The 22,948-nt window shown below is 53.0% G+C and overlaps 11 protein-coding genes across 11 annotated transcripts; 5 read left to right on the top strand and 6 right to left on the bottom strand.

Moving 5' to 3' along the window:
* Nucleotides 1–188: 188 nt before the first annotated feature.
* On the top strand, nt 189–1,622 carry B0H65DRAFT_478756 (chromatin modification-related protein EAF7-domain-containing protein). The gene is made up of 2 exons (XM_062827498.1): nt 189–524; nt 582–1,622. Exons 1-2 carry the CDS (start codon nt 294–296, stop codon nt 1,248–1,250), a joined length of 900 nt encoding a protein of 299 aa, XP_062677835.1. The 5' UTR covers nt 189–293; the 3' UTR covers nt 1,251–1,622.
* Nucleotides 1,623–1,632: 10 nt separating this feature from the next.
* B0H65DRAFT_478753 (DASH complex subunit Ask1-domain-containing protein) lies at nt 1,633–3,468 on the top strand. The gene is made up of 3 exons (XM_062827497.1): nt 1,633–1,928; nt 1,988–2,094; nt 2,153–3,468. Exons 1-3 carry the CDS (start codon nt 1,838–1,840, stop codon nt 3,407–3,409), a joined length of 1,455 nt encoding a protein of 484 aa, XP_062677834.1. The 5' UTR covers nt 1,633–1,837; the 3' UTR covers nt 3,410–3,468.
* A 493-nt stretch (nt 3,469–3,961) lies between these two features.
* Nucleotides 3,962–4,339, bottom strand: B0H65DRAFT_552847 (uncharacterized protein; the record flags this gene model as incomplete). Its single annotated transcript, XM_062829922.1, has 1 exon — nt 3,962–4,339. One exon carries the CDS (start codon nt 4,337–4,339, stop codon nt 3,962–3,964), a length of 378 nt encoding a protein of 125 aa, XP_062677833.1.
* A 1,115-nt stretch (nt 4,340–5,454) lies between these two features.
* B0H65DRAFT_321251 (uncharacterized protein) lies at nt 5,455–6,831 on the bottom strand. Its single transcript, XM_062823411.1, has 4 exons — nt 6,358–6,831; nt 6,050–6,297; nt 5,533–5,976; nt 5,455–5,466 (listed from the first exon to the last, which is right to left on the bottom strand). The coding sequence occupies exons 1-3, from the start codon at nt 6,537–6,539 to the stop codon at nt 5,789–5,791; spliced, it is 618 nt and encodes a 205-aa protein (XP_062677832.1). The 5' UTR covers nt 6,540–6,831; the 3' UTR covers nt 5,455–5,466; nt 5,533–5,788.
* Nucleotides 6,832–8,122: 1,291 nt separating this feature from the next.
* On the top strand, nt 8,123–10,567 carry B0H65DRAFT_321119 (cytochrome P450 61). The gene is made up of 5 exons (XM_062823410.1): nt 8,123–8,454; nt 8,517–8,667; nt 8,736–9,984; nt 10,042–10,159; nt 10,230–10,567. The coding sequence occupies exons 1-4, from the start codon at nt 8,292–8,294 to the stop codon at nt 10,078–10,080; spliced, it is 1,602 nt and encodes a 533-aa protein (XP_062677831.1). The 5' UTR covers nt 8,123–8,291; the 3' UTR covers nt 10,081–10,159; nt 10,230–10,567.
* A 337-nt stretch (nt 10,568–10,904) lies between these two features.
* On the top strand, nt 10,905–12,300 carry B0H65DRAFT_321049 (Rhodanese-like domain-containing protein). The gene is made up of 3 exons (XM_062823409.1): nt 10,905–11,486; nt 11,698–11,743; nt 11,830–12,300. The coding sequence occupies exons 1-3, from the start codon at nt 11,151–11,153 to the stop codon at nt 12,114–12,116; spliced, it is 669 nt and encodes a 222-aa protein (XP_062677830.1). The 5' UTR covers nt 10,905–11,150; the 3' UTR covers nt 12,117–12,300.
* An 84-nt stretch (nt 12,301–12,384) lies between these two features.
* On the bottom strand, nt 12,385–13,944 carry B0H65DRAFT_478737 (uncharacterized protein). The gene is made up of 3 exons (XM_062827496.1): nt 13,629–13,944; nt 13,104–13,554; nt 12,385–13,025 (listed from the first exon to the last, which is right to left on the bottom strand). Exons 1-3 carry the CDS (start codon nt 13,671–13,673, stop codon nt 12,586–12,588), a joined length of 936 nt encoding a protein of 311 aa, XP_062677829.1. The 5' UTR covers nt 13,674–13,944; the 3' UTR covers nt 12,385–12,585.
* Nucleotides 13,945–14,362: 418 nt separating this feature from the next.
* Nucleotides 14,363–15,318, bottom strand: B0H65DRAFT_320885 (uncharacterized protein). The gene is made up of 5 exons (XM_062823408.1): nt 15,158–15,318; nt 15,079–15,085; nt 14,807–14,987; nt 14,520–14,630; nt 14,363–14,455 (listed from the first exon to the last, which is right to left on the bottom strand). Coding segments are annotated over exons 1-5 (387 nt in total). The 5' UTR covers nt 15,159–15,318; the 3' UTR covers nt 14,363–14,368.
* A 160-nt stretch (nt 15,319–15,478) lies between these two features.
* On the bottom strand, nt 15,479–17,466 carry B0H65DRAFT_434955 (uncharacterized protein; the record flags this gene model as incomplete). The annotated part of the gene is made up of 5 exons (XM_062825169.1): nt 15,479–15,855; nt 15,911–16,324; nt 16,382–16,592; nt 16,649–17,251; nt 17,350–17,466. The coding sequence occupies 5 exons, from the start codon at nt 17,464–17,466 to the stop codon at nt 15,479–15,481; spliced, it is 1,722 nt and encodes a 573-aa protein (XP_062677827.1).
* An 855-nt stretch (nt 17,467–18,321) lies between these two features.
* On the bottom strand, nt 18,322–19,803 carry B0H65DRAFT_478723 (translation protein SH3-like domain-containing protein). The gene is made up of 4 exons (XM_062827495.1): nt 19,470–19,803; nt 18,912–19,181; nt 18,720–18,846; nt 18,322–18,662 (listed from the first exon to the last, which is right to left on the bottom strand). Exons 1-4 carry the CDS (start codon nt 19,491–19,493, stop codon nt 18,592–18,594), a joined length of 492 nt encoding a protein of 163 aa, XP_062677826.1. The 5' UTR covers nt 19,494–19,803; the 3' UTR covers nt 18,322–18,591.
* A 910-nt stretch (nt 19,804–20,713) lies between these two features.
* B0H65DRAFT_435737 (Sac2 family-domain-containing protein) lies at nt 20,714–22,838 on the top strand (the record flags this gene model as incomplete). The annotated part of the gene is made up of 3 exons (XM_062825210.1): nt 20,714–21,176; nt 21,242–21,636; nt 21,690–22,838. 3 exons carry the CDS (start codon nt 20,714–20,716, stop codon nt 22,836–22,838), a joined length of 2,007 nt encoding a protein of 668 aa, XP_062677825.1.
* Nucleotides 22,839–22,948: the final 110 nt, after the last annotated feature.

The following is a 22,948-nucleotide window of genomic DNA, read 5'->3' as shown; positions in this document are numbered from 1 at the left end:
ACACTGAGACAGCATGTCTTTAACCCCTGCAACAACACCAGGCTCTAGTAACATCCAGGTCATGTCTCGCCGCTGCAGGCGCAGGGCACTTTGGTACTTCTAGAGCAAGTATCTTCCTACCAAGCTGCCTGCCGTAATTTTGATAACCATTGATGGCAGTGAGCATCTGAGCTTCAGCTTCCACTTCTCAACTTTCTACCGAACATCAACCACCACAACATCCACGACCTGTCAAATTTTGGGCACAGCATAGCATATTTGTATATCGCTACTCAGATCTACCATCTGCGACGATGCCCCCAAAGAAAAAGGGCGGCCGCAGCAGCACGGCCGCCGCCACGCCGTCAACGGCCACACCACGAGATGACGATGCCATGGACATTGACACTCCAGCCGCTGGAACAACACCCGTACCTGCACCGCCCGCTGCCCAACCTCCGAAACCCAAGTTCGACCCGAACGACCCTTGGACAGATGATCAGGTCGCCTCGCTGTTCAAGGGTGTGATTAGATGGAAACCTGCGGGGAGGTCACAACCCAAGTAGATTTACAGTACCCAGCTAACACCCAACTTCCCTCCAGGTATGCACAAGCATTTTCGCATCATATCCATTAGCGAGCATCTCCGCAACCACGGCTTCGACCCGTTCAAGAATCCTCACACACGCATACCGGGAATCTGGGCTAAACTTGGGACGTTTTACGACCTGGATGCGATCGACGAGCGAGAGAACAGCCTTGACCCTCCCGAAGAATGGGGCAAGCCCCGGCGTTACAAAGACTTCTCTCTACCTCGCGACGACTACGGAGATTTGATGCTACAAGCGGCGCTTGCTCCCCCGGGCGACCCGCCCAGCAGCCCACCGCAATGGGACCCGAACGAGACAAGCGACGAACGTAAGAAGCGCAGGCGCACCGAAGCTGGTACCAAGACTCGCAGTAGTACTGTGGAGGATACGGATAACGAGACTTCTGCCCCTAGTCCGGTGCGGAAGTCGGCCAGAGGAGCCCGGAGTGCGAAGCGGGCAGCTAGCAAGGCTCGCAAGACGAAGGAGGAGTCCCCAGATGGAGATGAAAGCGAGGAGGAAGAGGAGGACGAAGAAGAGGAATCCGGCGATGAGGAGGAAGCATCAGACGAAGAGGAGGCCGAAGCGTCCACAGCAAAGACAGGAAGGGGAACAAGAGCTCGTCCTGCTCCCAAAGCCAAACCCGTTGTCCGTGGTCGATCAGCAAGACCTAGTCGCCGCTAGAAGGGGCCTCGCACACGGGGTGTTTCCACACGGGGTGTTTCCACACGGGGTGTTTCCACACGGGGTGTTTCCACACGGAGTGCTTCCACACGGGGTGCTTCCACACGGGGTGCTTCCAGTCGACGTGGCGCCGGTCAGAGTTAGCTGGTTGACTGGCATTCTAGAACGGAGGGGATGTTATCTCTTTCTCACTGCATTTGGGGCGTACTGGTGTTTTCTGGACGGAACCACAGGAGCAACACGCTACAGGGATGGATGGCTATGGCTTATTGATACATGTTCAGCATGATTAGATACCCCGGAAAGACACAAGTTTGTCAAATGGTTGAATTAGAAACAAGAACCATAGTACAATACGAACCATACATGAAATTGGTTTCACCCGTGATGTACAACTTACACCCCCGGACCCCTGTAATAGCGGCCCCACCACAGCCGGCAATCAATGCCCCGCAACGCGACTCTACGGCCCATGACGCGCCGGAACTTACAAGCCAAGCCCGCTGCCCTTTACGGACTTCTACCGGCTCTTCACAAACAAAACAAAACAACAACAGAACCGACCAGCCCATTTGCCCTCCGAGATCATGTCAGTCCCCGGAACATCCAATACGAGGCCGCTAACTCTTACGGAGGAGCTGGAAAAGCTCGAGCAGTCCATTACTTTGACGCTACAAGGTCCGGTCATGCAGAACCACAAGTCCGACAAACAAGCCATTGCTGACCTTCCGTCACAGAAATCGATTCCAACTTTAGCAGAGCGCATCGCATTGTCACCACCAACATCTTACCACTAGTCGAGCAATACGGCGAGCATTCAAAATCAGTCTGGGAATCAACCAAGGTTCGACATCTCTTCAGCGCCTCGCACAACCTCCAACTAACAACCGTTGTGTTCTTAGTTCTGGAAACAATTCTTCGAGGCATCGGCCAATGTTTCGCTTTCGGGATACGAAGAGCTTGCCAATGGCAACGAAACCACAGTCTTGAACAGCAACGAAGAATCAACATCCGCCCACGATCAAACCACCCCAGCCCGAACACCTCACCCCCAGAGCGCCGGTCGCAGCCACGACATAACCATCGAAGATGAATCGTCTACATTCAATGCCCGAGGACAAGACCAGGGCCGGCAGCGCACAACAAACGATTCCGTCTTGACTGATACTGGCGATGACCTCAGCGGAAGCACTCCTCGCCCACCAGCGACCAAATCGATACCTTCACGTCCTCAGTTCGCCAATCTCGACTCTCCATACGAGCAACTCAGGCGCCGCGAGCTCAAGGCTGCCGCCGAAGCAAACAAAACACCCGGTTTCGGTTCCGGTTCCGGCGGCGACGCCATGGAAGACGACGACAGCGAGCTCATCTTCCGACAACACACAGCCCGTCTACCCGACATGTCCATGACGCCCCACCGAGCCCAAAACACTCCCTTCGGCGAGCAACAACAACAACAGCGCGGCGGAACAGCCAACAAGGACCCCATCCTCCACCGAATGCCAGACAGGAACTACCGCGTTGGGGCAACACCACACAAAGGCCACCAGGCGAGCGGCGTATCCCCGATCAAGTGGAAAGTCACCGAGAAGAAACCCCTTCTAGACCCCAAGGGCAAGGGCAAGGCGAAGGAGGACAGACCACTATGGCAAGACTCCTTCATGTCCTCTCCCGAGATGGAAGTCCCCCAACTCCGTTCCGCGGCATTCATGTCCCCCATCCGCTCCGCCTACCGGGGTAACACCCGCGCTGCCGCCGCCGCCTACGCTGCCCGCACGGCGCCTCGAACACCGGGACTAAGCGTCCAGACACCGATGGCTGGACGCAAGACAAAAGATGTCTTCAGCGCCAATGCCGCCAACGCCACGAACGCCGGCAAGACGCCCATTCCCAAGGGGACGGTGGAAGCAAAGAAGAGATACTTGGAGGAGATCGATTGGGAGAGTGATAGCGAGCAGGATCCTTTCGGAGGGATGAGCCCACCGAAGACGATCCAGTTTGCGTTGCCGCCGTCGAAGCTGTTGCAGACGCCGGCGAGGGAGGCGAGTAAGAAGATTGTGGAGAATTTGCTGTTGACGGCCGGGGAGATGCCGGAGGAGTCGGAGTTTAGTCCGAGTGTGGTGAAGATGAATCCGGATTTGATGGATGAGACTTTCTAAGGGGTGGTCCGGGAAGATTGAATTTACGGGATAACGAATTATGATGGAAAAGTACTGGGATGAAGATGATATACCCCTTTTTATTTATTTTCGTTGACGAGTAGCAAGAAATAGATTTGAAGCTCAAAGCAGGCCCCCTTGGTACGCTATCCTCCTCTTTCTATCCCGGGTATAATAGGTATGCATTCCATCCATCCAGTTCCCAGGTGGTTCGACCATCATTCAAACCATGGTCCTTCCCAAGAAACGCAGTCAAAAAGCAAAAATACCCGCTAGCCCGTACCCGTACCAAATAAGACATAAGAAACGCCTCCTCTTAACCAATTCCCTTCTTTTCCTGACCATGACCATGCCTATACCACCATCCCCCGTACCCCAGCATGAGGGTCGGCACGAGGGAGGGAATCCTTCTTCTATCCATGCTCGCTATGCTGTTTCACGGTCTGTCTGACCCGAACAAATTTCAGGCCAAACCGCTCATCTTAACCACCTAGAATCATCTCGATCGCATCGTCTCGTCTTAATACTGCCAACCACAAAACCGAAAAACAATTAGTGCCCCATCCTGATTTGCGAACCGAGTAGAAATAGCCCTTGCTGGCTGGTGCTAGTCATGGGCTTGCTGGGCTTGCTGTTGCTACTCACGGAGGACTTGGTGTTGCTGTTGCTGCTGTCCGAAGACGACGGCGAAGAAGAAGAAGAGGAACCAAACGAGGAGCGGAACTTGTCCTTGAGGAGACTGGTTCGGCTGGAGAAGCTGGAGGTTGAGGTGGTGGATTCCGCGTAGTTGTTCTTGGCAGAAGAGGACTTGGAAGTGGAAGAGGCGAGAGCAGGAGATTGTTGCAGGGCGCGGGTGCCTTCGACGATTTGCATGGCGTGAGAGCGGGAGGTGGGGTGGGAGGGGAAGTTGAAGTTTGTTGAGGCGGACATTTTGATGGGTTTTTTGCTGTTGTTGGTTGGTGGTGGTTTGACGAAGAGGTCTTGATGGGGATGTGATGGTGTTGAGTTGGTGTTTAGTACTCAAGTGTGTAAGTGAAGCTTCCAGTTGGTTGGAGGAAGTAGTAGTAGTTGCTCAGTTGTGTTTTTGTGTTTTTGTGGAAGGTATAAGGTAGTACTTTGAAGTGTGAAGTCTGAATGAAGTCTGAAGCTGTTGATGATGAACCAAAAACAACAACATCCCGAAAGACGAGGCCAGCAACTCCTCTTATATATCTTGGACAACTCTCTACTCTCTTCCCCCCATCTCCCCTTACCCATCTGACATTGGATGATCACCAACCACAACAATACTTACGGTGAGGACTGAGGGTAAGGCCGACTTCGAACAAAGCAAAGCCACCCCCGGCCTTCTCTCCCAACCGCCATCAAAGTATCAAGGTATGTGGGGAGAAGGTATGTACACGTAGGTGAGTACGTACACCCACCTGGTAAGCACTTACATCGAGGGATGTGTGATAGGTGTACTGAGATAAATCCGGAGCCTACACAACGACGACGACAACAAGAATAAACCCCAGGCTCCAATGCTGCATAAACCACGTGGAACCCTGGTCAGCTCAGCCCAACTGATTACTGAAAAGCAATCAAACCACAAAGCCATCTCATTATGAGTCATCCTGATCAGGCTGGAAACTTTTTTTTATTAACTATTTGTCAATGTCAATGCATATTGAAGGGAAAAGAAGCAAAGAAGACTTGTAACGTCGTCGGTGTAAGACTGAAACTTGAAGCTTGCCAAGCCATCAGTGTCAACGTAGATGAAAGTAAGGCTAACTAGGTAGTTGTGGCTGTGCCATCATGTGAAAAGACTTTGTGAAAGCTCTCGGTGTGATACACAAACGTTGAAGCCTTGACAATATAGCCGCGTGTACAACAGCAGTGACAGCTTCAAAAGACTCGTGAGCGAGAGACTCGGTAGTCCGTTGCCGAACGGCTTAGTGCGCTTATTTTAGTGCTGACAGCGGCAGGTAAAGGCTACGTTGACGGGTTACGTTCGTTTTAAGATTCGGGGGTTGTCAGTTAAGTTAAGGTTGGTGGTACGTAGGCTGACAGATTTTCTATGGGTTTTCAGTTTTGTGACTGAGCATTGAGAGGCATTGGAAAAAGCACTGCCGTCGTCATACCGCTTTCTCCCGTCTTTTCGCTTTTGGGATGTTGGAACGGGAGTTTTTTGTTCTTTGGTTTGACGTACGCAGCCACATGATAAGCAGCGGGGACATAAACCGGAGGTTGGGGTGACGGGGTCGAGAAGCTTCGTTACCCTAACTTTGAAAACCTTAATTGATCCGTTGGTCACAAAGCCCGGGGTGAAGGTCCACGCATAAACCGGTGATGGTGATGGTGGTGTACGTAGTTCAGCCTTGTTTTTCATAGGCAAAGTCAGGGCTGACATTGGGCGGGAAAGGGATGAGTGATGATTCTGAGAATAAGCTGCTTGAAGGTTACGAATCCCGGCGTCCATAAGAGGGAAGAGACTATTCCCAGCTGGGACACCGCTCGAATCTTTGGGAAGTCATAAGCCAATGGGTTTTGTTCCTGTTGTGACACACACACCGAAAGAAAACTTTCTTTTCGGGTTATCCGCTGTCAGTTTGAATTTGTCACTTTTGGCATCATAGCGTACGTAGGCGGTCGAGAAACCTTTTCCAACTTCGTTCGTGGCTTTCTGTAAGTGACTATTGTAGCTTGCGCCATCGTCGAGTGTAACGCGCGTTCGAACGGTTCGTTCGTGGGCCGTCCTGCGTGAACCTTGCATAGAGGTTTTAGAAAAAAATTCAGCCAGAAGAGTCACACAAGAAGCCTTTCTCTTTTTTCTTGGGGAAATAAGCTTGCGGCGGTGATGCGATTGGGTACCATTCCAGATGGAGGTGGTGATGGTTGGACTCGGACTTATGCGTTGGTGTATCAGTCGGTCTGGAAGACGGATGAGTCAACGGACAACGACCTACATGTAAGTCAGACTCGATCGAGCTGGCCGAAAAGAACGGGCTCCCCCATTATTCCTGGAATTGAATTTGTTTGATGTTGTCCATCCAGTCTTTACCTCATGATGCTCTTCGAAGGCCTTTGACCCCACTCCGCTCTTAAGTCGACTTCGCTCATTGCCAAACGTTCTCGACAACGAAACCATGGCTCATCACCATAGGACCATGAGATGTCTTTCATCCCATGACGATGGTGAGAGGGTGTTGGTCATAGACCGCTCTCTTCTGACTGAAATGTCCAGGAAGGACTTCGAGATCTACAGAGCGACGTTTTACACCTCTCGACGACGACCCCTGACAGCAGTGGACCTCGCTAGAAGCCTTCCAGAAGAAGCAGCCCAGTGAGCGCCAGGGGCAGAGCGGGCTGCGGCACCAAGACGGCACTTCGCGACGCGACGCGATGAGTGGTTCGACCGATATTGCCAATGTCGACGCCATCTTTGTGTGAATGGCGATCCTCTAATCTCCGTGAGAGACCGAAAGCTCGGTGGAAGACCCCGATGTATGATGGATGGTTTCGGTGAATCACTGACGCTGGAGCTAGTGCCTGGAGATCACTTCAGCTTCCGTTGTGGATGAGTCGACCCCTGATATGGGACTGATATGCAGGTCAACAACAGCTTGTCGTCCGAAATTCGAACCGGCCCTTCGGCTCAGAATGACAAGCAGATCAGTAGGGCGCCATGGCATATGAAAGATCTGGACTGAATCACCAGCGTTGGTTTCTCAGTCAAAGATCACACAGAGTTACAAACTGCCGCTTTGTCCAAGTCCCAAGCCCAACAATTTGATAAACCATTACAGAGACGGGCGAATACGAATACGACGGGAGCACGGGCCTCAACCGGGGATAGTGCGAGAGCGAACACTGGACAAGCTGGGCAGCTGGGCTAGGCCTGATAGGGCACTGCACAGATGTGCCCATTTGATAGAGGTGATGGCACTATCAACCTGTGGTAGACTGGTGATGGGTATACTCGAGATCTACCTACTACACAGTCTCAAAACAATGATCAGTATAAAACCCCCAGATATTAGCAATCACCATTGCATCCGGACATCGTACGCTACTCATGCATCATCGTCGTCAAAGAAATGTTTGCTGTGTTGAGGTGAAATGACAAAGGCCTATGTTTTGCTCGCCTAACACAATTCGATATTGGGAGCTAACAACAGACGGCTGTTGGCGAGCTTCCTCTTTGCGACAAAGTCTCACAGAGCCATTCCCGAGGCCGAAAGCAAAGCTGTAGATCCGACTAAAAAAGTCACACAATGTGGAGGAACAGGGAGCGGCTCTCTGTTCCGTGGGAATGGGGTGGTTCAGGTGGTTCCTGGTGTGGTTTTGCTAGCAAATGGCACTGATCGGGACCTGTTCGTGCCTGTCTAATCTCTTCTTTGCCCCACCCACCCGCTCGTCAAAATGGCCCAAGCTGGTCGAAGGCTCGAAGCTGGGAGCTGCTGCTGGGGTAAATGGCATGCTACTGGTCAATTGGCCCCCAGTTCGCCAAGCCAATGTCGAGCTCGCCGGCGCCATAACGCCAAAATCTCTTTTCCGGTAGCTCGTCCACAGGGGTCACTTCACAATCCTTGCTATCACCCGCCTATCGCCCTGTTGGACGGGCATTCGTTGTTATCCGCTGCCCGGGTCCCCTTTTTCGCCCGGTGTCTTTGTTACGTTATATTAGATATTGCACCTTCCTGGTACCACCTCCCTGGGGAAACCGCCCTTTTCGATTTTTCTTCTGCTTTCCCATCCTCACCTCCGCCTCCACACTCCCTCCCCCCATATCTCGCTTCACACCGAGCTTCTTAGAGGCCGTATCGGTGTAGGTGAACTCTTGGGCCCCCGTCCGAAACCCTACAGGCTTCCTCGTCTACCGGTAACCGCAACGCGCAACATGGCTTCCAACGCAACTAGCTTCACCTCGCCTCTGGCCAGCGCCAAGCTCGGCACCGTCGCTGTCCCTCCCCAGCTCGAATACGTTATCGATACCATCTCCAAAGCGAGCGGCTGGACCATTGTCTTTACTCTTCTTGCTGTTCTTGTTGCTTGGGATCAGAGTATGTTGTCCCGCTGGGCGCAAATGTCGAACGATAGATACTGACGAGTCTTGCGCGCGCAGTCAAGTATGTCCTCAACAAGGGCACAATCGCTGGCCCATCATGGAAGATCCCCTTCATCGGACCTTTCTTGGAGTCCCTCGACCCCAAGTTCGAGGAATATTATGCCAAGTGGTTGAGCGGTCCTCTCAGCTGCGTTTCCGTCTTCCACAAGTAAGTCGAGCCCACGTCTGAATCGCGCCGAGAAATCCTAGCCGGAAAACTAACGCGACAAATCGCAGGTTTGTCGTCATTGCCTCGACTAAAGATATGGCCCGTAAGGTCTTCAACAGCCCCGGTTATGTCAAGCCCTGCGTCGTCGATGTCGCCCACAAGCTCCTCGGCGCCGATAACTGGGTCTTCCTCGATGGCCCCGCCCACGTCGAGTTCCGCAAGGGTCTCAACGGCCTCTTCACTCGCAGGGCTCTCGAGATCTACCTTCCCGGACAGGAGGAGGTGTACAACCGCTACTTCAAGTCCTTCCTCGAGATCACCAAGAACGCCGGTGGAAAGCCCGTCCCCTGGATGCCCCACTTCCGTGAGGTTATCACTGCTGTCTCTTGCCGTTCCTTCGTCGGCCATTACATTTCCGATGAGGCTGTCAAGAAGATTGCCGACGACTACTACCTGATTACCGCCGCTCTCGAGCTTGTCAACTTCCCCATCATTATTCCCTACACCAAGACGTGGTATGGCAAGAAGGCGGCTGATATGGTCCTCGCCGAGTTTGCCAAGTGCGCTGCGAAGAGCAAGGTCCGCATGGCTGCTGGAGGCGAGGCTACCTGCATCATGGATGCCTGGATCAAGCAGATGATTGACTCCAAGAAGTGGCGCGAGGCCGTTGCCAGCGGTAACACCGAGGGTCTTGAGAAGCCTACTCACCTGCTCCGCGACTTCACCGACTATGAGATCTCCCAGACCATCTTCACCTTCCTCTTCGCTTCCCAGGATGCCACCAGCTCCGCCGCTACTTGGCTCTTCCAGACCATGGCTCAGCGCCCTGATGTCCTCGACCGTGTTCGTGAGGAGAACCTCAAGGTCCGCAACGGTGATATCCACGCCCCTCTCAACATGGAGCAGCTCGAGTCGATGACCTACACCCGTGCCGTTGTTCGTGAGCTCCTCCGTTACCGCCCTCCTGTGCTCATGGTCCCCTACCTGGTCAAGAAGGCTTTCCCCATCACTGAGGATTACACCATCCCCAAGGGCTCCATGGTTGTCCCCACCACCTACATGGCTCTCCGCGACCCCGAAGTCTACCCCAACCCCGACTACTTTGACCCCGAGCGTTACTTCTCCGGTGATGCCGAGGCCAAGGGTGCCAAGAACTATCTCGTTTTCGGTGTCGGTCCTCACTACTGCCTCGGTCAGCAGTATGCTCAGCTTAACCTCGCCCTGTTCGTCGGCAAGGCTTCTCTTCTCCTCGACTGGAAGCACCACCCCACTCCTCTCTCAGAGGAGATCAAGGTGTTTGCCACCATCTTCCCCAAGGTGAGTTCCAATTGAATCTGCTGTTTGTGTATAGGTCCCTTTGCTAACGTTGTTTAGGATGACTGCCCCCTCACTTTCGAGGAGCGCAAGTGGTAAACGGAGAGGGTGTTGGGTGCGGATGTCGATATAAAAAGAGATCTTCCTCTGATCTGGGAGATCGGCGGAACAAAAAAGCATAATATCGCGGGTTTTGGTCAACTTTAAGGGGCCACGGAAGAACTTGACGAAACAGACACATGACGAACCAAAGTCCAGTCATCCTCCGATTGCCCCCTCGGCTGTACATTATACCCCCCCGCCGGAAAGAGCTTTGCATTCTGGATGACGAAGATTTCATGAGGCGCCAAAGGGTTGTTGGAATGGGAGGCCGGCGTGAAAAGGGAAGGATGACATGGAACCTAATGATGGATAATGATGGTTTTCTGGGGCGTCGCTGGCCCTGACTGACAAATGTCGAAGGGGCTCCTAGAAAATAGAAAGCGACCGGGCGTGGCTTGATACCAACAACAAAGATGTAGTTAATATAATACCATATGAAATAACTTGAGGCACCGAGTGAAAGGGAAGGGATCGACGTGGTAATATATGTACTTGAGTTGAGCCTCATCCAGCCCAAGCACGGGATCCTGAACGGATGCCGACGGGAGGCACAGTCACGCTTCGAACGAGTCATGAGATTCCTTTACGTACGCCCACTCGTCACCGTACCCGGCTGGTTGGACAAGGACCCAGGGCTGAGCCGGGGTAGCTGCATTCGGCATTTGGCATCTGACAGTTTTCTTTGCTTGATCACCAGTTGGAGGACTGGAAGAAGTGATAAGGAACATGTTACCTATACGGGTTCGATGTTTCGACTCCACCATTGGGGATAAGGTGACGTTAAGATAGTGGGGCCGAATTGATGTACCTACCCCGGCTCGCCCGGGCGGCCCGCCTCCGCACCTCGGGCGCTGGCGCATCGCCATACCCGCACTGCTGCCGGCAAACTGTCCGATTTCGATGCACTGACATTTGAACTTTTGAATTTCGAGGCGACCTGGAGGTGACTTATACCTTTCGGACTTTGCATTCCAAACTCCGACAATTCTCGCCACAGCATCTTTCTCTACGTTACGGACCAAACAAAAGTACATAACAGACAAACAACAGCAACGACGAACATCACCATGTCCGCCCTAGCAAGACGTTCCATCGCACGCCTCAGCGGCGCCGCCGCCGCCGCGCAACCCGTCTCCTTCGGCTCTACTTCCCCTGTAACTACCGTCACCAGCGCGACCCTGCGCAAGGCTGCTACCGCCCAAGCGCAACAACAAGTCCCGACGCAAAGAGCTTTCTCGACTGCTGCTCCCGTACGGCCCAAGGTTAACGCTCAGGCTACCGGACCAGTGGCAGTTACAACATGGACAGCGAGAGCCAAGGAAGCTGTCGAGAGGTCGAGGGCGAGGGCTTATTCGCAGGAGGCGCAGGGAAAGGGAGAAAATAAGATTTTGGGGTTTGAGGACGTAGGTTTTTTTTGTTTACTTCATACTCTGGAGTATGGCTTCTGGAAGAAGAAGCAGAAGGGTTTGGGATTGGAAACGGACAACCTGAATGAGGACCAGAGAGTCTGTGAAGCGAGGTGGAAAATGGAAGAAGAAAGTGGAAAGCAGGAAGACGAGGGTGGAAAATAAGAACAACCTAAGGAAAACGGAAGCTGACGGGGATACAAAACAGATGCAAAAGTTGATTGAAGATCCCAAGAGGAGCGTTATTATCGTTGGTATGTTCTCTTCCCTCCTCCTCCTCCTCCCACTTTCCCAAGCCATCATCCCCAACCATATGTACTAACATGTACCTACCCCACAGACGTCCGCGAACCAGGCGAACTCATCCAAACCGGCCGTATCCCGGGCGCCATCAACATCCCCGTCACCACCTCGCCCGATTCCTTCTTTATTTCCGAAGACGAATTCGAGGACCGCCACGGTTTCCCGCGCCCCTCCAAGGACAGCGAGGTGGTCTTTTACTGCAAGGCTGGCGTGCGCAGCAGAGGCGCGGCTGGATTGGCGAGGGAGGCGGGGTGGGAGAAGGTGAGTGAGTATCCCGGGAGTTGGTTGGATTGGGCGGCAAAGGGAGGGAAAATCGAACATTAGGGAGAGCATGATGACATGGAGCGGTGCAGTGAAAGGTGTTGAAGGATGTAGGGATCCAAGGGTGGGTAGGGGAGCTGTCAGGATAAAAGAGACTGGGAGAGGGTATTTGATCTAGAACGACAGGCGTTATGGACTGGTGTCGAGCCTGCGCAGAGAGCGAAAGGGAAAAGCAATAGATAAAATTGTTTAGAGGTCCGATATACACGTGGCTGATGGAAATCTGTTGCTGAAGAAAGAAGCAGATGGGCGAGACAAATCGCCAGCACGAATTTATCAAAACTTTCATGGTTTTATAATCTGATTGAACTTTAAAATATGACTTCCAAGATACCAATCACGGCAAACGCCTTCCCAAAAGCTTTCGGTGATGATGATAGTAGTAAAACATCATATATCAGATACAAAATCACAGTTCCAGACTTACCCCTACCTATTAAGCCAGTCTCCCTTATGTGCTTCCCCCCTTCCCCTAGAACATCATCATCGTAGCCGGATCAGCAGGCTTCGCATCCCCACCACCAGGGGCAGCTCCCTTCGGACCATCCTTCAACGCCGGGCTTCCATGCGCAAAGAAGAGCACCTTGATGGCTAGGGCCAAGCCAAAGTGCAGCGCCACCACAACGAACAACAACACCTTGCTCGTCTGGCGATCGGTAGCGCTGAGCACAGGATACAGGTTCCTGAGCAGGAAAGCAACCGACACACCGAACCCAACGCCCACAAACACCCAGTTAAGGATAGTAATCGGCGACCAGCTAATCAGCGCCACCGGGATCCAGATGAGGTTGGAATAACCGTACAAAGCCCAGCACTCGAGCAAGTTGGCGGATTCCGAGCCAAAGTACCGCAGGGCGAGGTACAAAGCGACTGGCAGGACGAAGGTGTAGCCGTAGATGAGACCAGCGGCACCTGTTGTTTCCTCATAGTTAGCAACCCATCCACCTCCTTAAAGAAAATGAACCACAGGGAGTGACCAAATAGACTTACCGCTCAACAACCGAAAATCATAAGCAAAAGGCTCATGCCCCGTCTGCGCCAAATAATCACTAATCGTCCCGCCCAAAAACAAAATAAACACCACCGTCGTCGCGATCCAAAACGGGCCGTACAGATCCGGATTTCCCTCCAGCACGTCCAAGAAGTTCGCCCGCGGGTACAGCGCCGCCCAGCACCGCTGCAGCACGCTGGACGTGTCGACGTCAAAGAACTGCGCGTAGAAGGACAGCGTCCAGAGGAAGCGCTTGCTGGAGCCCGAGTTGGAGTTCGAAGTGGCGGTTACGGGCGCGGGGAGCAGGCCGAGGCCGCCGCCGGAGGAGGAGGTGGAGGTGGTGGTGTGTTGGGTGGACTTGGTTCCCTTGCGCCCGAGGGGGGAGGATTCGGAGAAGTTGGATTGGTGGAACTCGAGATCTTCTTGGAGGTCGGTGTGGCCTAGGTCGCCCTGGGTGGGGAGGAGAAGGAGTTGTTAGTTTGGGTATAAATGAGTAGGAGTGGATGGGATGGGGGAGGGCGAACCTCGTCGTCGACGTCTACGACTGCATCGTAGCCGGATCTGGACATCTTGTCGGTTGTTTCGTCTGCTGGTCGAATGCGTAGGTATAGGGATGACGAATGCTTCAGTGGTAAGTTGGTTGGAGGTTGGGAACACGTCGATAGTTGTTTCGGAGTGGTCGGAATCGCCTCAAAGTCAAACGGTGTCGTCGTGGTTCGTTTGTGTTTGGTGTTAGTCGGGTGTCAGAAAGTGTTATTGATGGATGAGCTCCAACTGAATTTCAGAAGCTGGTCCCTCCGGAGCTGGTGGACAGCTGTTTCAACGGGAGCCGCGTAAAGGGTACGTACCGCTGTACGATTGCGTGCACGCCCCCTGTTGGGGTCCTGAAACTGCAGCAGTGCACCCCCCTACGGCTTCCCGTCCCTGCACTAACTCCCCGCAAAATGTCACGTGGGTCCCGGGAGGCCATCAAGGTTGTTGAACTGCTACGAGCGACATTCGCGATTCGAGACGGGGTTCTGCTGCGAGTTCACTTAAACTTTTCTAGGGGAGCTTCCATGCCTTATTGTACGCCTCTACGGGCAATATCCGAGTTCGTTCACGAACTACCTAGGAGTGTTCGACTAGATGGTCTATGCTGTAGCCATTCCCAGGTCCCGTGTTTCCCTGTCCTGTTATCCTTATGCCGTTGCCGTAACCATGCCCGTTGCCCCCGAAACCCAAATGCGCCAAATCCTGATGCCGGTACGTAAGAGGGAATCGTCTATTTGAGCTTCTTCTTGGGGCGGAGCTGGTTGGTGTGTCCGCACTTGCGCTTACGGCAGTTGGTAGCGCGGGGAGGCAGACGAGCCTAGAATCAAGTTAGCCCTTGATTCGACATGCTGAAAAGACCAGAAACTCTAGTGTAAACGTACATAGCACTTGCGGCAGATCATCTTGTCGCAGTTGAACTTGGAGGCAAGCGCCTTGAGCGAGGGCTCGATGATACCACCGCGCAGACGGAGGACCAAGTGGAGGGTGGACTCCTATAGCAGAAAGCCTTGTTAGCAAATCGAGCATGACACCAAGCAACTAAATACCATTTCTGTTCCCATCACCATCGCGACACTGGACGTTGACCACAACCAGTTGTCCTCCCATCTCCAACCCCTATACCAAGTACGTCATAAGCCCAGTGTGGGGCCACCACAAGTCCACTGACCTTCTGGATGTTGTAGTCGGAGAGGGTGCGGCCATCCTCGAGCTGCTTGCCAGCGAAAATCAGGCGCTGCTGGTCGGGCGGGATGCCTTCCTTGTCCTGAATCTTCTGCTTGACATTGTCGATGGTGTCCGAGGACTCGACCTCGAGGGTGATGGTCTTGCCCGTAAGGGTCTTCACGAAGCTGCACCAGGGGTACGTCCGTTTGTTAGTGACTGACTCCGCTTGATTGCTTCAATGGGCTTGTGAGTCTGTCGGAAGCTCGAAAAACTCACATTTGCACTGCGATTCACTTCAGGTTAGCATCTCGTCAGGTTGAAGGATTGGTCTGGAAAGCAGCGCATCGCAACTTACTCTTGACCGATTATTCCTAGGCGAGGTCGGTGGTGAGGGAGTGATGGGATGATGTCGGGGAACGGCAAGCCATGGTGGGGGTTATGGAAACGGCCGCTAGGGCTTTCTGGGCAAAGTGGTACGTGCACATAGCACAGTGTTCACCAGCTTCATATCTGCACTGTACCTTCATCTTCAACAACTTCACCCAGCCGGATGGTCATCCTCAACATATAACCGGGATTTGTGTCCTTGTGATGCTCGATATAAGTATCCATGTCCCAGGCTCAACCCCGTACTCTTCCGATCTCGAGCATCTGCCTAGGCAAGTGTTTAGGCAGATCATACCTCCCCCAATCTCATCCTTCTCTTCTCCCTCTTCTCCCAACCATACAACAGCTCTTCCAGACTGTAAACCGCCTTCACCAAAGCCTTCAGTGACAGACCAGAGATCTCCGCAGCTTTCTCATGGAACCGTCTCGCAGGACCAGACTCGCCAAGTTGCTCAACGGACCTAAACCGCTGGTGAAGCGATCCCAGCCTCTTAATGTTCTTTCCATTGTCAATTTCGGGCCTCGGTTCAACCAGCGTCATGGACTTTTGCACTCGGTGCATCCGAGCAATGAGCTCCTCGTCCGTCATGTCTTTACTGCCGGGCTCTGGTAGTCGTAATACGTTCTCGAGGGGGAAGAGCCGATCAATTTCGGTTTCGTCTGCATCTTGTCAGCCAACCTTGCACACTTCATTCAGTTCCGGGGGAAAGGGGTTACATACCAGCGGCACTCCACCCCTTCAACTGCGTCTCCTGATACCAATCCAGATACTCCACCATCTGCTCCTTACTCAACGTCCACACTTTCTCCGCATCCATGGCCGCAAAGTCCAGTCTCCTGAGCGGCTTTTCAGGCGGATCCGCAAACTCGGCCTCCCAAGCATCCCAGTCCATCTTCAAAGTTAATGGGTCATTGTTGTCTCGTGGGTACCGCTTGACGCCGTCCATGGGGTACATGTACTTGGTTGCTAGCACGAGAGAGGCGACCAGTAGCACGTCTGGGATGTCGAGGAGGGTGTAGCGAGAGGTCTTGCCGGTGAGGGAGGACGTGTCGTCTTTGATGTTTTGGCGGGTTGGGAAGGTCCAGGAGAGGTTGAGCATGAGACAGATTTGTCGGGCGTGGAGGTGGACCTCGGCTGTGTCTAAGGTTAGATAATGGCACTTGTTTGAGGTAAAAGGGTAGTAGAACGTACGTGGAAGAGCCAGGTCTTTGAGATACAAGACTAGTAATGACGGTGCTGGAAGTGGTGGTGATACCATGCCATAGTTCTTCTTAAAACCTAGGGTCAAGGTCAACAACGACTTGTGCAGCTCGCTTCCGTCGAACTTTGCCCATCGTGTTAACAGTGTTCGTTGGGCCCAACCCGGCAAGCGTTCTTTGAGCTCGTTGGGTACCAGCTCGATCTAGCAGGAGGTCAGTAAGAGAACTTCTTGTGAGCCCAAAACACACATGAACTTACCGCACCAAGAAACGGCAACTGGTTATTCTTCGCCCACCAATAAATATCCCCCACCCTCACCGGCTCCTGCTTCAGCAAACACCCCATATAAATCAGCGCCAGCACCTCCATCGGCCCCGGCAAATCCCACAGCTCGCTTTCCCAATCCTTCACTCTACTGGACCTCTTCCTCTGACTCTTCACACTCTCATCAGCCGACGTATCCGTCGTCTCCGCCTGCGAGCTGTACATGACCATCTCGCTGTCCGAACCGGATTGCGACAAGGCACCGCCATGTTGCGACCCCGTTCCATCGTGATCAGCGCCCTTTCCCTTTTCCTGGAGTGATGCCCTAGAAACGCTTTTGAGGCCGATGAACTTGCGGATTCGTAGGTCCCAGAGGTCGCGGCAGATAGACTCGAGTTCGTCGGAGAAGCCTTTTTCGCGGATCAGCCAGCCTATTTGTTTGCGCAAAATGATCTGGAGACAGTCAAGGTAGAGTTCTTTGGCGTCGTTGCCCGAGAGATGCTTGCGCTCGGTTTCGCGGACCTCTTTTTCTTTGCGCACTACTTTGCCGGTTTTGCCGTAGTTGTCGTCTTCGTCGACGTCAAATTGGATGTACCCCTGATATATGTGATCAGCGCATGGATCTTGAATTGGATTCAATTGGGTTGGTGGCCTTCCTTGCAAGCAAACAAGGTTTTGAGCGTGGTTAAACGTACCTCAACTTCATGACCGCGCTGACAATATCTTCGTCCATTCTCAGAGTAGTACTTTCGCGCACGGCATTCGGTACATCTCTGCCCGTTGGGAAACTTTCTGAGCCTCTGTTCATCCATACTCAATAGTGCTTGCCTGCCTGCGTGCTTGCTTGTTAAGACTGTAACGTTGTTCCTATGTCCCGTCACTGATGACGCAGGTCGAGCGGGGTGAGTGAATAATGAAAACGGGCGCACGGGTTCACGAGGGGAAGGTCAGATGATTGAGAGTTGCAACGTCTCTTGGGTAAAGTAAAAAAAATAAAAAATGGGTATAATTCAACTGAAAAGAGGATGAAATGGCGATAGTTACACTTGTGTTGAAAGCATGTTGGCGGACATGCGACTCGCCGACAGATAATGAAAATTTCAAACCTGGGCAGAACAGCGCGAAACCGGTTTGCCTTTGACCTTCCTTCTGACGAAAGTCGCGAAACTCGCCAAAAACACGCAACGCCGCTTTGCTCCTGCGAATCACTTGACAGACAAGAAGCTGCTCTTCAGTCTGATGTTTCGCCGTCTGCAGTATGAAGTGAAATTAAAGTGAGAAGGCCTGGCTGACCCACCGGACACATTGACCTCTAGATCGCTAGTGGAGGCATGATTGGTATACATAGAGACTACCTTCATTGATGCTTTTATAATATCCTAAGTATCGAATGACCCACACATTCACATGGACTAGCACATGCTTGAATCGTGAAAGCCGATATGTACATGTCAACGTCAGTTGCGCCGCCAGTCATGTCTCGGTATCATATCCCCACACGGGATGAACTTCGCTCGTCCTATCGGAGACTAAACGAGACCAGAGAGGTACCCAACAGCTCGAAACGGGGAAGCCGAGCTGGACCAACATCTCAATCCAGCGAACGTTGTGCTAACAAACAGCACGGCTCTTTTGCGATTCGCAAACAACCCGATTCAATGACTCGCACCGAGAAAAGACCATGAGACGCGCAAGATGTTTGGCAGACGTTAGCTTCTTGCGATTTCCTGAAGAAGTCGCGCCCTATTCCAGCAGCTACCGGGTCCAACAAAACGGGAAGACGTGAAACCATTCATGTGTGACCCATAAAACACTTAGATATAGCGCAAAAAAGACGGATATCTCTTAGCCAGGCAAAAACCAACAGAACCGTCCCATGAAGCCATCGTTAAATGCCAAACGTCCGGTGTCCCTCCAACTCCTCAATTAGACTTCCTTTAGTCCTTGTTGGCAGCCTCCTTGACATCGATGGCAGCCTCCTCACCCATGGCGGTCTGGACACCGACGACTGTATAGCAGTATTAGTATCGCGCAAGCTGAAAAGCGCAAGTGTCGGGAAACTTACAGAAGTCCTTGCCCTCCTCCTCGAGCTTCTCAATGCGCTTGGCAAGCTCACCCTCGGGCATCTTGACGTCACGCTTCTCCTCACCGTTGGAGTCGATAAGGACAAGGAAGTCCTCATCGATGTAGGACTATTGCAAAGTTAGCTTCCAAATTCCTGACCCAGCGATCGGGGGAGCGTCCGGATAATACGTACGAACTGGTAGTCAGTGCGCTTGACGTTGGGAACGTCCATGTTGTGGGTGGAGGGGCAGAGATCCTCGAGCTTCTTGCCAGTGAAGATATCGATGGCAACCAAGTGAACCTTGGCGTGACCGTGCTTGCCGGTCTTGGAGGTCGACATGTCGACGATCTTGCAAGGACGGTTCTTGATCACGACGTGGCCACCCTTACGCAGAGCAGAGCACTGCATGGGGTAGGTGGCGGACGCACCAGCGTCGACGGAGTCGAAGGTGTGCTCATGCTGCTATATATGGGGTCATTGCGGTTAGCATCCAATGCTTCGCTGATGATGGACGCGGCTATTGCGACGGGTGATCAGGTGAAGATGATGCGATTCGGATTCGGTGCGTTGGGCGAATAAGAGGCCATTCCCGTCGAAGGACCACACCACGGGAGGAGCGAGAGGGGGTGCGCGATGAACGATGCGGGGTGACGACTCTGCCTACGCAGACAGCCGCCCGCAAGCGACCACCATGATGGAGTGTGACGATGATTATGAAAGGGCGCGACAGCAGGTGGAAGATGGACTTACAGCGTCGTCGTTGGGGGCAGACATCTTGAAAGGATTGACAAAGGATAAACCGTCGAAAGGGCAAGGAGAGACAGAAGATGATGGATCAAGACGCTGGAGGCGGCACGGGGGAGGAAAAATATGGAGGGAGTTGAAAAAGGAAAAAAAAAGCGATTTTGAGCACGGGAGTCGAGAGGGACGAAAAAATGCAGCATCCCCGCCAGCGGTCCAGTCAGGAAAGGCCCCTCCTCCCTGCCACCTGGTGGGAAGCACCCACAACTCTCACACTTTGGCGCACAACTTGCACTCCAACAGATTTTTGCCTCTTGAGTTTCAGGTTGCTAACAAATTGACCCTCCAACCGGTCTGGGCTTGTTGCATTAACCCTCACTTAACCCTCCCCACGTGCCACATTTTCAAGCGGTACTCACCTCTAACCCTCCAGTCCCCTTCGCTCCCGCCCACCCTTCTTTGGTCGTCTCCTCACTTGTCTGTTACGACGGACTCATGTCTGCAGTCTGCACTGCACCAGAGACCTCTCTTTTCCTCGGCTCTTCTGAGTTCTGACTGGCCGGCAACTCGACCCCGCTGTTGGTTACATGAATAGCTCGACAATACAGCATCAATTGCCTTCGCATTATGCCTCTACTAGGTACTGTTGAACAATCTTAGCCTCTACTTGAGGGTAGCCGTCCCTTCTGAGCAAACACGGTAAGTACAAATGGCATGTACACGCGATCGTGATCGATCTCCTCTTGTGGTGTTGCGGAACTGGAGAGGTCAGTTCCCGCCCCGCCTTCTGTCTGGCTAAGTGGCCAGGCTAGGCCGTATGCGGGAAAGCTCTAATGTCTCGCACGGGACCCGCACGACGTGAGTGGTGGCGGAGGGAATTCACCAATCAGAATCCATGCATAAAAGTGTAACCCTCACCATCTGGTAGAGGACAGAGGGCTAGCCTGGCCAGCCTTGTGTCGGGCGCCCTGGACCCAGCTGTTCGCTGCCGCCAATTGCTAGCTCCCATCATCCACTTGCCAAGCCAAGCTGGCGCGCATTCGACGATTCCAAGGGTCTCCTGGAGACAACGAAACTGCGACGGAGAGCGGCAAGACGGTCCTCGCCCAAGTCCAACATTTATCGGCATATGACAGAAGACGACGACGCCGACGACAACATTTCGAGTCCGCCAGCGTGATCCTGTCCCATATCGATTTTCTGCTGCACCAGCATGCTCCTCGCGCCTCGTCTCTGGCGGTGCTTGATTCGCTATGTGGCTTGATCGACGTCCCGGCCAGCATCCAGGAAGCGCAGCTCCTCCGCCGAACAACCGTTCCGTCTCGCCGCTGCCACAACGTACCAGCTCGCGCGGTCCATATCTTGCCCCCCAGAGGCCCGGACTTAATACGAGAGGGTCTTCTGCATTATCTTTGGTCTCGAATGACTCGTCGTCTTCCCTCCTCGCCTCGGCAAAGAAAACCAATGGCTCCTCCTTGAGGCAGTCTTCTACCGTGGACGATGCGCCAGATCCCGAAGAGGTCCTGGCTAGGATTCTAGGCCAGTTTCCCAGTACCAATACCACACAACAACCGGAGGCGAAACCAGCGAGCGGCATCACCGAAGATGACCTGGACTTCGACGTTGACTTTGGCGGCTTGACCCTGACCGAGCTCGCCGGCTCTGACGTCAGTTCGCGCCAAGTGGACAACTATAAACCCCAAAGTGTTCAAGATTGTATGGTGCCATCTTATTGTTCCTATTGCCCTGCCCTCCAGCCATGCTTATAAAGTGCTTTCCAGATGAGCGAGACAAGGCCAAATTCGAGGACCTACATCGGTCGATCCGCGCGTGCGATGACATCCTGAGCTCCGTTGAATCCAACCTCACCAACTTTCGCAATGACCTAGCTGCTGTGTCTGCCGATATTGAAAGCCTCCAGGCGCGATCAGAAGCTCTTAACGTGAGACTAGAAAACCGAAAGGCTGTAGAGAAGGGTCTGGGACCCTTGGTGGAAGAGCTGAGCGTCTCTCCTCTCGTAATAACAACGATTGCCGAAGGTCATATCGACGAAACATGGGTGAAGGTCCTGGCCGAGGTGGACAAGAGAGCTACGGCTCATAAGAAGAATGCGCAACAACCCCAGAGCAAAGCGCTTGCTGATGTTGGCCCATTGCTGGAAAAGCTCATCCTCAAGGTAAGGATTGTTGTTCGGGTCTGGCTGTTATGTTCTAATGCATTTTTCTGAAGGCTATCGGACGAATACGGGACTTTCTGGTTGCGCAAATCAAAGCATTGCGGTCGCCTCACATCAATGCCCAGATCATTCAACAGCAGAACTTCCTCCGGTTCAAAGATCTGTTTGCGTTCCTCCAAAAACATCAACCTACACTCGCCGGCGAGATATGTCAGGCCTACATGAACACCATGCGGTGGTATTACTTGAACCAGTTTACCCGCTACAAACAATCTTTGGACAAGCTGAAGCTTCACATTATCGATAAGAACGACGCGATGGGACACGAGGACACCTCTCGAAGAACGACTGTCCTGTCTGGATCCAAACTTGGAGGCGCGCCCCATGACGCCTTTAGCATCGGCCGAAGGAATGAACTGCTCAAGTCTAAGGACCAAATAGCAATGTCGTCTTACCTGGCCGACGAGGACCAGACCACACATTATCTTGAGGTTCCGTTCCGCAACTTCAACCTCGCCCTTGTCGACAACGCTACGGCAGAGTACACATTCCTCGTGGCCTTCTTCAGCCCGGCACTATCACTTTCGCTCATCTCGCGTCACTTCACCTACATATTCGATCAGACCTTTGCCCTTGGGCAAGCCCTCACCAAGCAGCTTGTGTCCGACACCTATGACGGACTCGGTCTGCTGCTATGCGTGCGTCTGAACCAGCATTTCGCCTTTGAACTCCAACGGCGCCGAGTTCCCGTTGTGGATGGTTACATCAACGGCACCGCCATGGTGTTGTGGCCACGCCTGCAGAGCGTCATGGATGCCCACTGCGAATCAGTCAAGACGCTGACTTCTGCGCTCCCCAACAAGGCCGGATCCGCTTCACAGGCAAAGACAGCCTCAGCGGCTCCGCACGTCGTCACCCAGCGATTCGGGCAATTCCTTCACGGTGTGCTTGCCCTCAGTGCCGAAGCAGGGGATGATGAGCCGATCGTCAGTAGTCTACACAGACTGCGTATCGAGGTGGAGGCGTTCCTGGCCAAGCATAGCCAGGCGCAACTGGGAGCGGATTCGAGGAAACGGGACAGGTTCCTTTATAATAATTACAGCTTGATTTTGACCATCATTAGCGATGTGAGCGGCAAGCTTGCGACGGAACAACAGGACCATTTTGAGTCACTTAAGGCAAGCGTACAGGAGAATAGCTAGAAGGTTTATGACATGTGGGGTAATAGTTAGAGAAAATATCTGGTCGGAAGGGTTCCCACCTTGTATATACAGACATGATGAATTGTATCAAAATTCTAATTCTTTTAAAT

This window comes from Neurospora tetraspora, assembly GCF_033439725.1.
Source record: "Neurospora tetraspora strain CBS 560.94 chromosome Unknown B0H65scaffold_8, whole genome shotgun sequence".
In the NCBI taxonomy this organism is placed as follows: domain Eukaryota; kingdom Fungi; phylum Ascomycota; class Sordariomycetes; order Sordariales; family Sordariaceae; genus Neurospora; species Neurospora tetraspora.
The sequence above is the reverse complement of the archived record's forward strand: the minus strand, read 5'-3'. Positions and strand labels throughout refer to the sequence as shown.

Coding starts and splice junctions, on each gene's coding strand:
- B0H65DRAFT_478756 (XM_062827498.1), top strand. CDS start 294: ATGCCCCCAAAGAAAAAGGGCGGCCGCAGCAGCACGGCCGCCGCCACG. Junction 525..581: donor TGATTAGATGGAAACCTGCG/GGGAGGTCACAA, acceptor AACTTCCCTCCA/GGTATGCACAAGCATTTTCG.
- B0H65DRAFT_478753 (XM_062827497.1), top strand. CDS start 1,838: ATGTCAGTCCCCGGAACATCCAATACGAGGCCGCTAACTCTTACGGAG. Junction 1,929..1,987: donor CATTACTTTGACGCTACAAG/GTCCGGTCATGC, acceptor CTTCCGTCACAG/AAATCGATTCCAACTTTAGC. Junction 2,095..2,152: donor CAGTCTGGGAATCAACCAAG/GTTCGACATCTC, acceptor TTGTGTTCTTAG/TTCTGGAAACAATTCTTCGA.
- B0H65DRAFT_321251 (XM_062823411.1), bottom strand. CDS start 6,539: ATGGTTTCGTTGTCGAGAACGTTTGGCAATGAGCGAAGTCGACTTAAG. Junction 6,298..6,357: donor CGATCGAGTCTGACTTACAT/GTAGGTCGTTGT, acceptor CCAACGCATAAG/TCCGAGTCCAACCATCACCA. Junction 5,977..6,049: donor CACGAACGAAGTTGGAAAAG/GTTTCTCGACCG, acceptor TAACCCGAAAAG/AAAGTTTTCTTTCGGTGTGT.
- B0H65DRAFT_321119 (XM_062823410.1), top strand. CDS start 8,292: ATGGCTTCCAACGCAACTAGCTTCACCTCGCCTCTGGCCAGCGCCAAG. Junction 8,455..8,516: donor TCTTGTTGCTTGGGATCAGA/GTATGTTGTCCC, acceptor TTGCGCGCGCAG/TCAAGTATGTCCTCAACAAG. Junction 9,985..10,041: donor TTGCCACCATCTTCCCCAAG/GTGAGTTCCAAT, acceptor AACGTTGTTTAG/GATGACTGCCCCCTCACTTT.
- B0H65DRAFT_321049 (XM_062823409.1), top strand. CDS start 11,151: ATGTCCGCCCTAGCAAGACGTTCCATCGCACGCCTCAGCGGCGCCGCC. Junction 11,487..11,697: donor AGATTTTGGGGTTTGAGGAC/GTAGGTTTTTTT, acceptor GATACAAAACAG/ATGCAAAAGTTGATTGAAGA. Junction 11,744..11,829: donor GAGGAGCGTTATTATCGTTG/GTATGTTCTCTT, acceptor CCTACCCCACAG/ACGTCCGCGAACCAGGCGAA.
- B0H65DRAFT_478737 (XM_062827496.1), bottom strand. CDS start 13,673: ATGTCCAGATCCGGCTACGATGCAGTCGTAGACGTCGACGACGAG. Junction 13,555..13,628: donor TCGTAGACGTCGACGACGAG/GTTCGCCCTCCC, acceptor CTCCCCACCCAG/GGCGACCTAGGCCACACCGA. Junction 13,026..13,103: donor TGATTTTCGGTTGTTGAGCG/GTAAGTCTATTT, acceptor AGGAAACAACAG/GTGCCGCTGGTCTCATCTAC.
- B0H65DRAFT_320885 (XM_062823408.1), bottom strand. Junction 14,631..14,806: donor CCGACTACAACATCCAGAAG/GTCAGTGGACTT, acceptor TTTCTGCTATAG/GAGTCCACCCTCCACTTGGT. Junction 14,456..14,519: donor TGATCTGCCGCAAGTGCTAT/GTACGTTTACAC, acceptor ACTTGATTCTAG/GCTCGTCTGCCTCCCCGCGC.
- B0H65DRAFT_478723 (XM_062827495.1), bottom strand. CDS start 19,493: ATGTCTGCCCCCAACGACGACGCT. Junction 19,182..19,469: donor CTGCCCCCAACGACGACGCT/GTAAGTCCATCT, acceptor CCCCATATATAG/CAGCATGAGCACACCTTCGA. Junction 18,847..18,911: donor AGCGCACTGACTACCAGTTC/GTACGTATTATC, acceptor ACTTTGCAATAG/TCCTACATCGATGAGGACTT.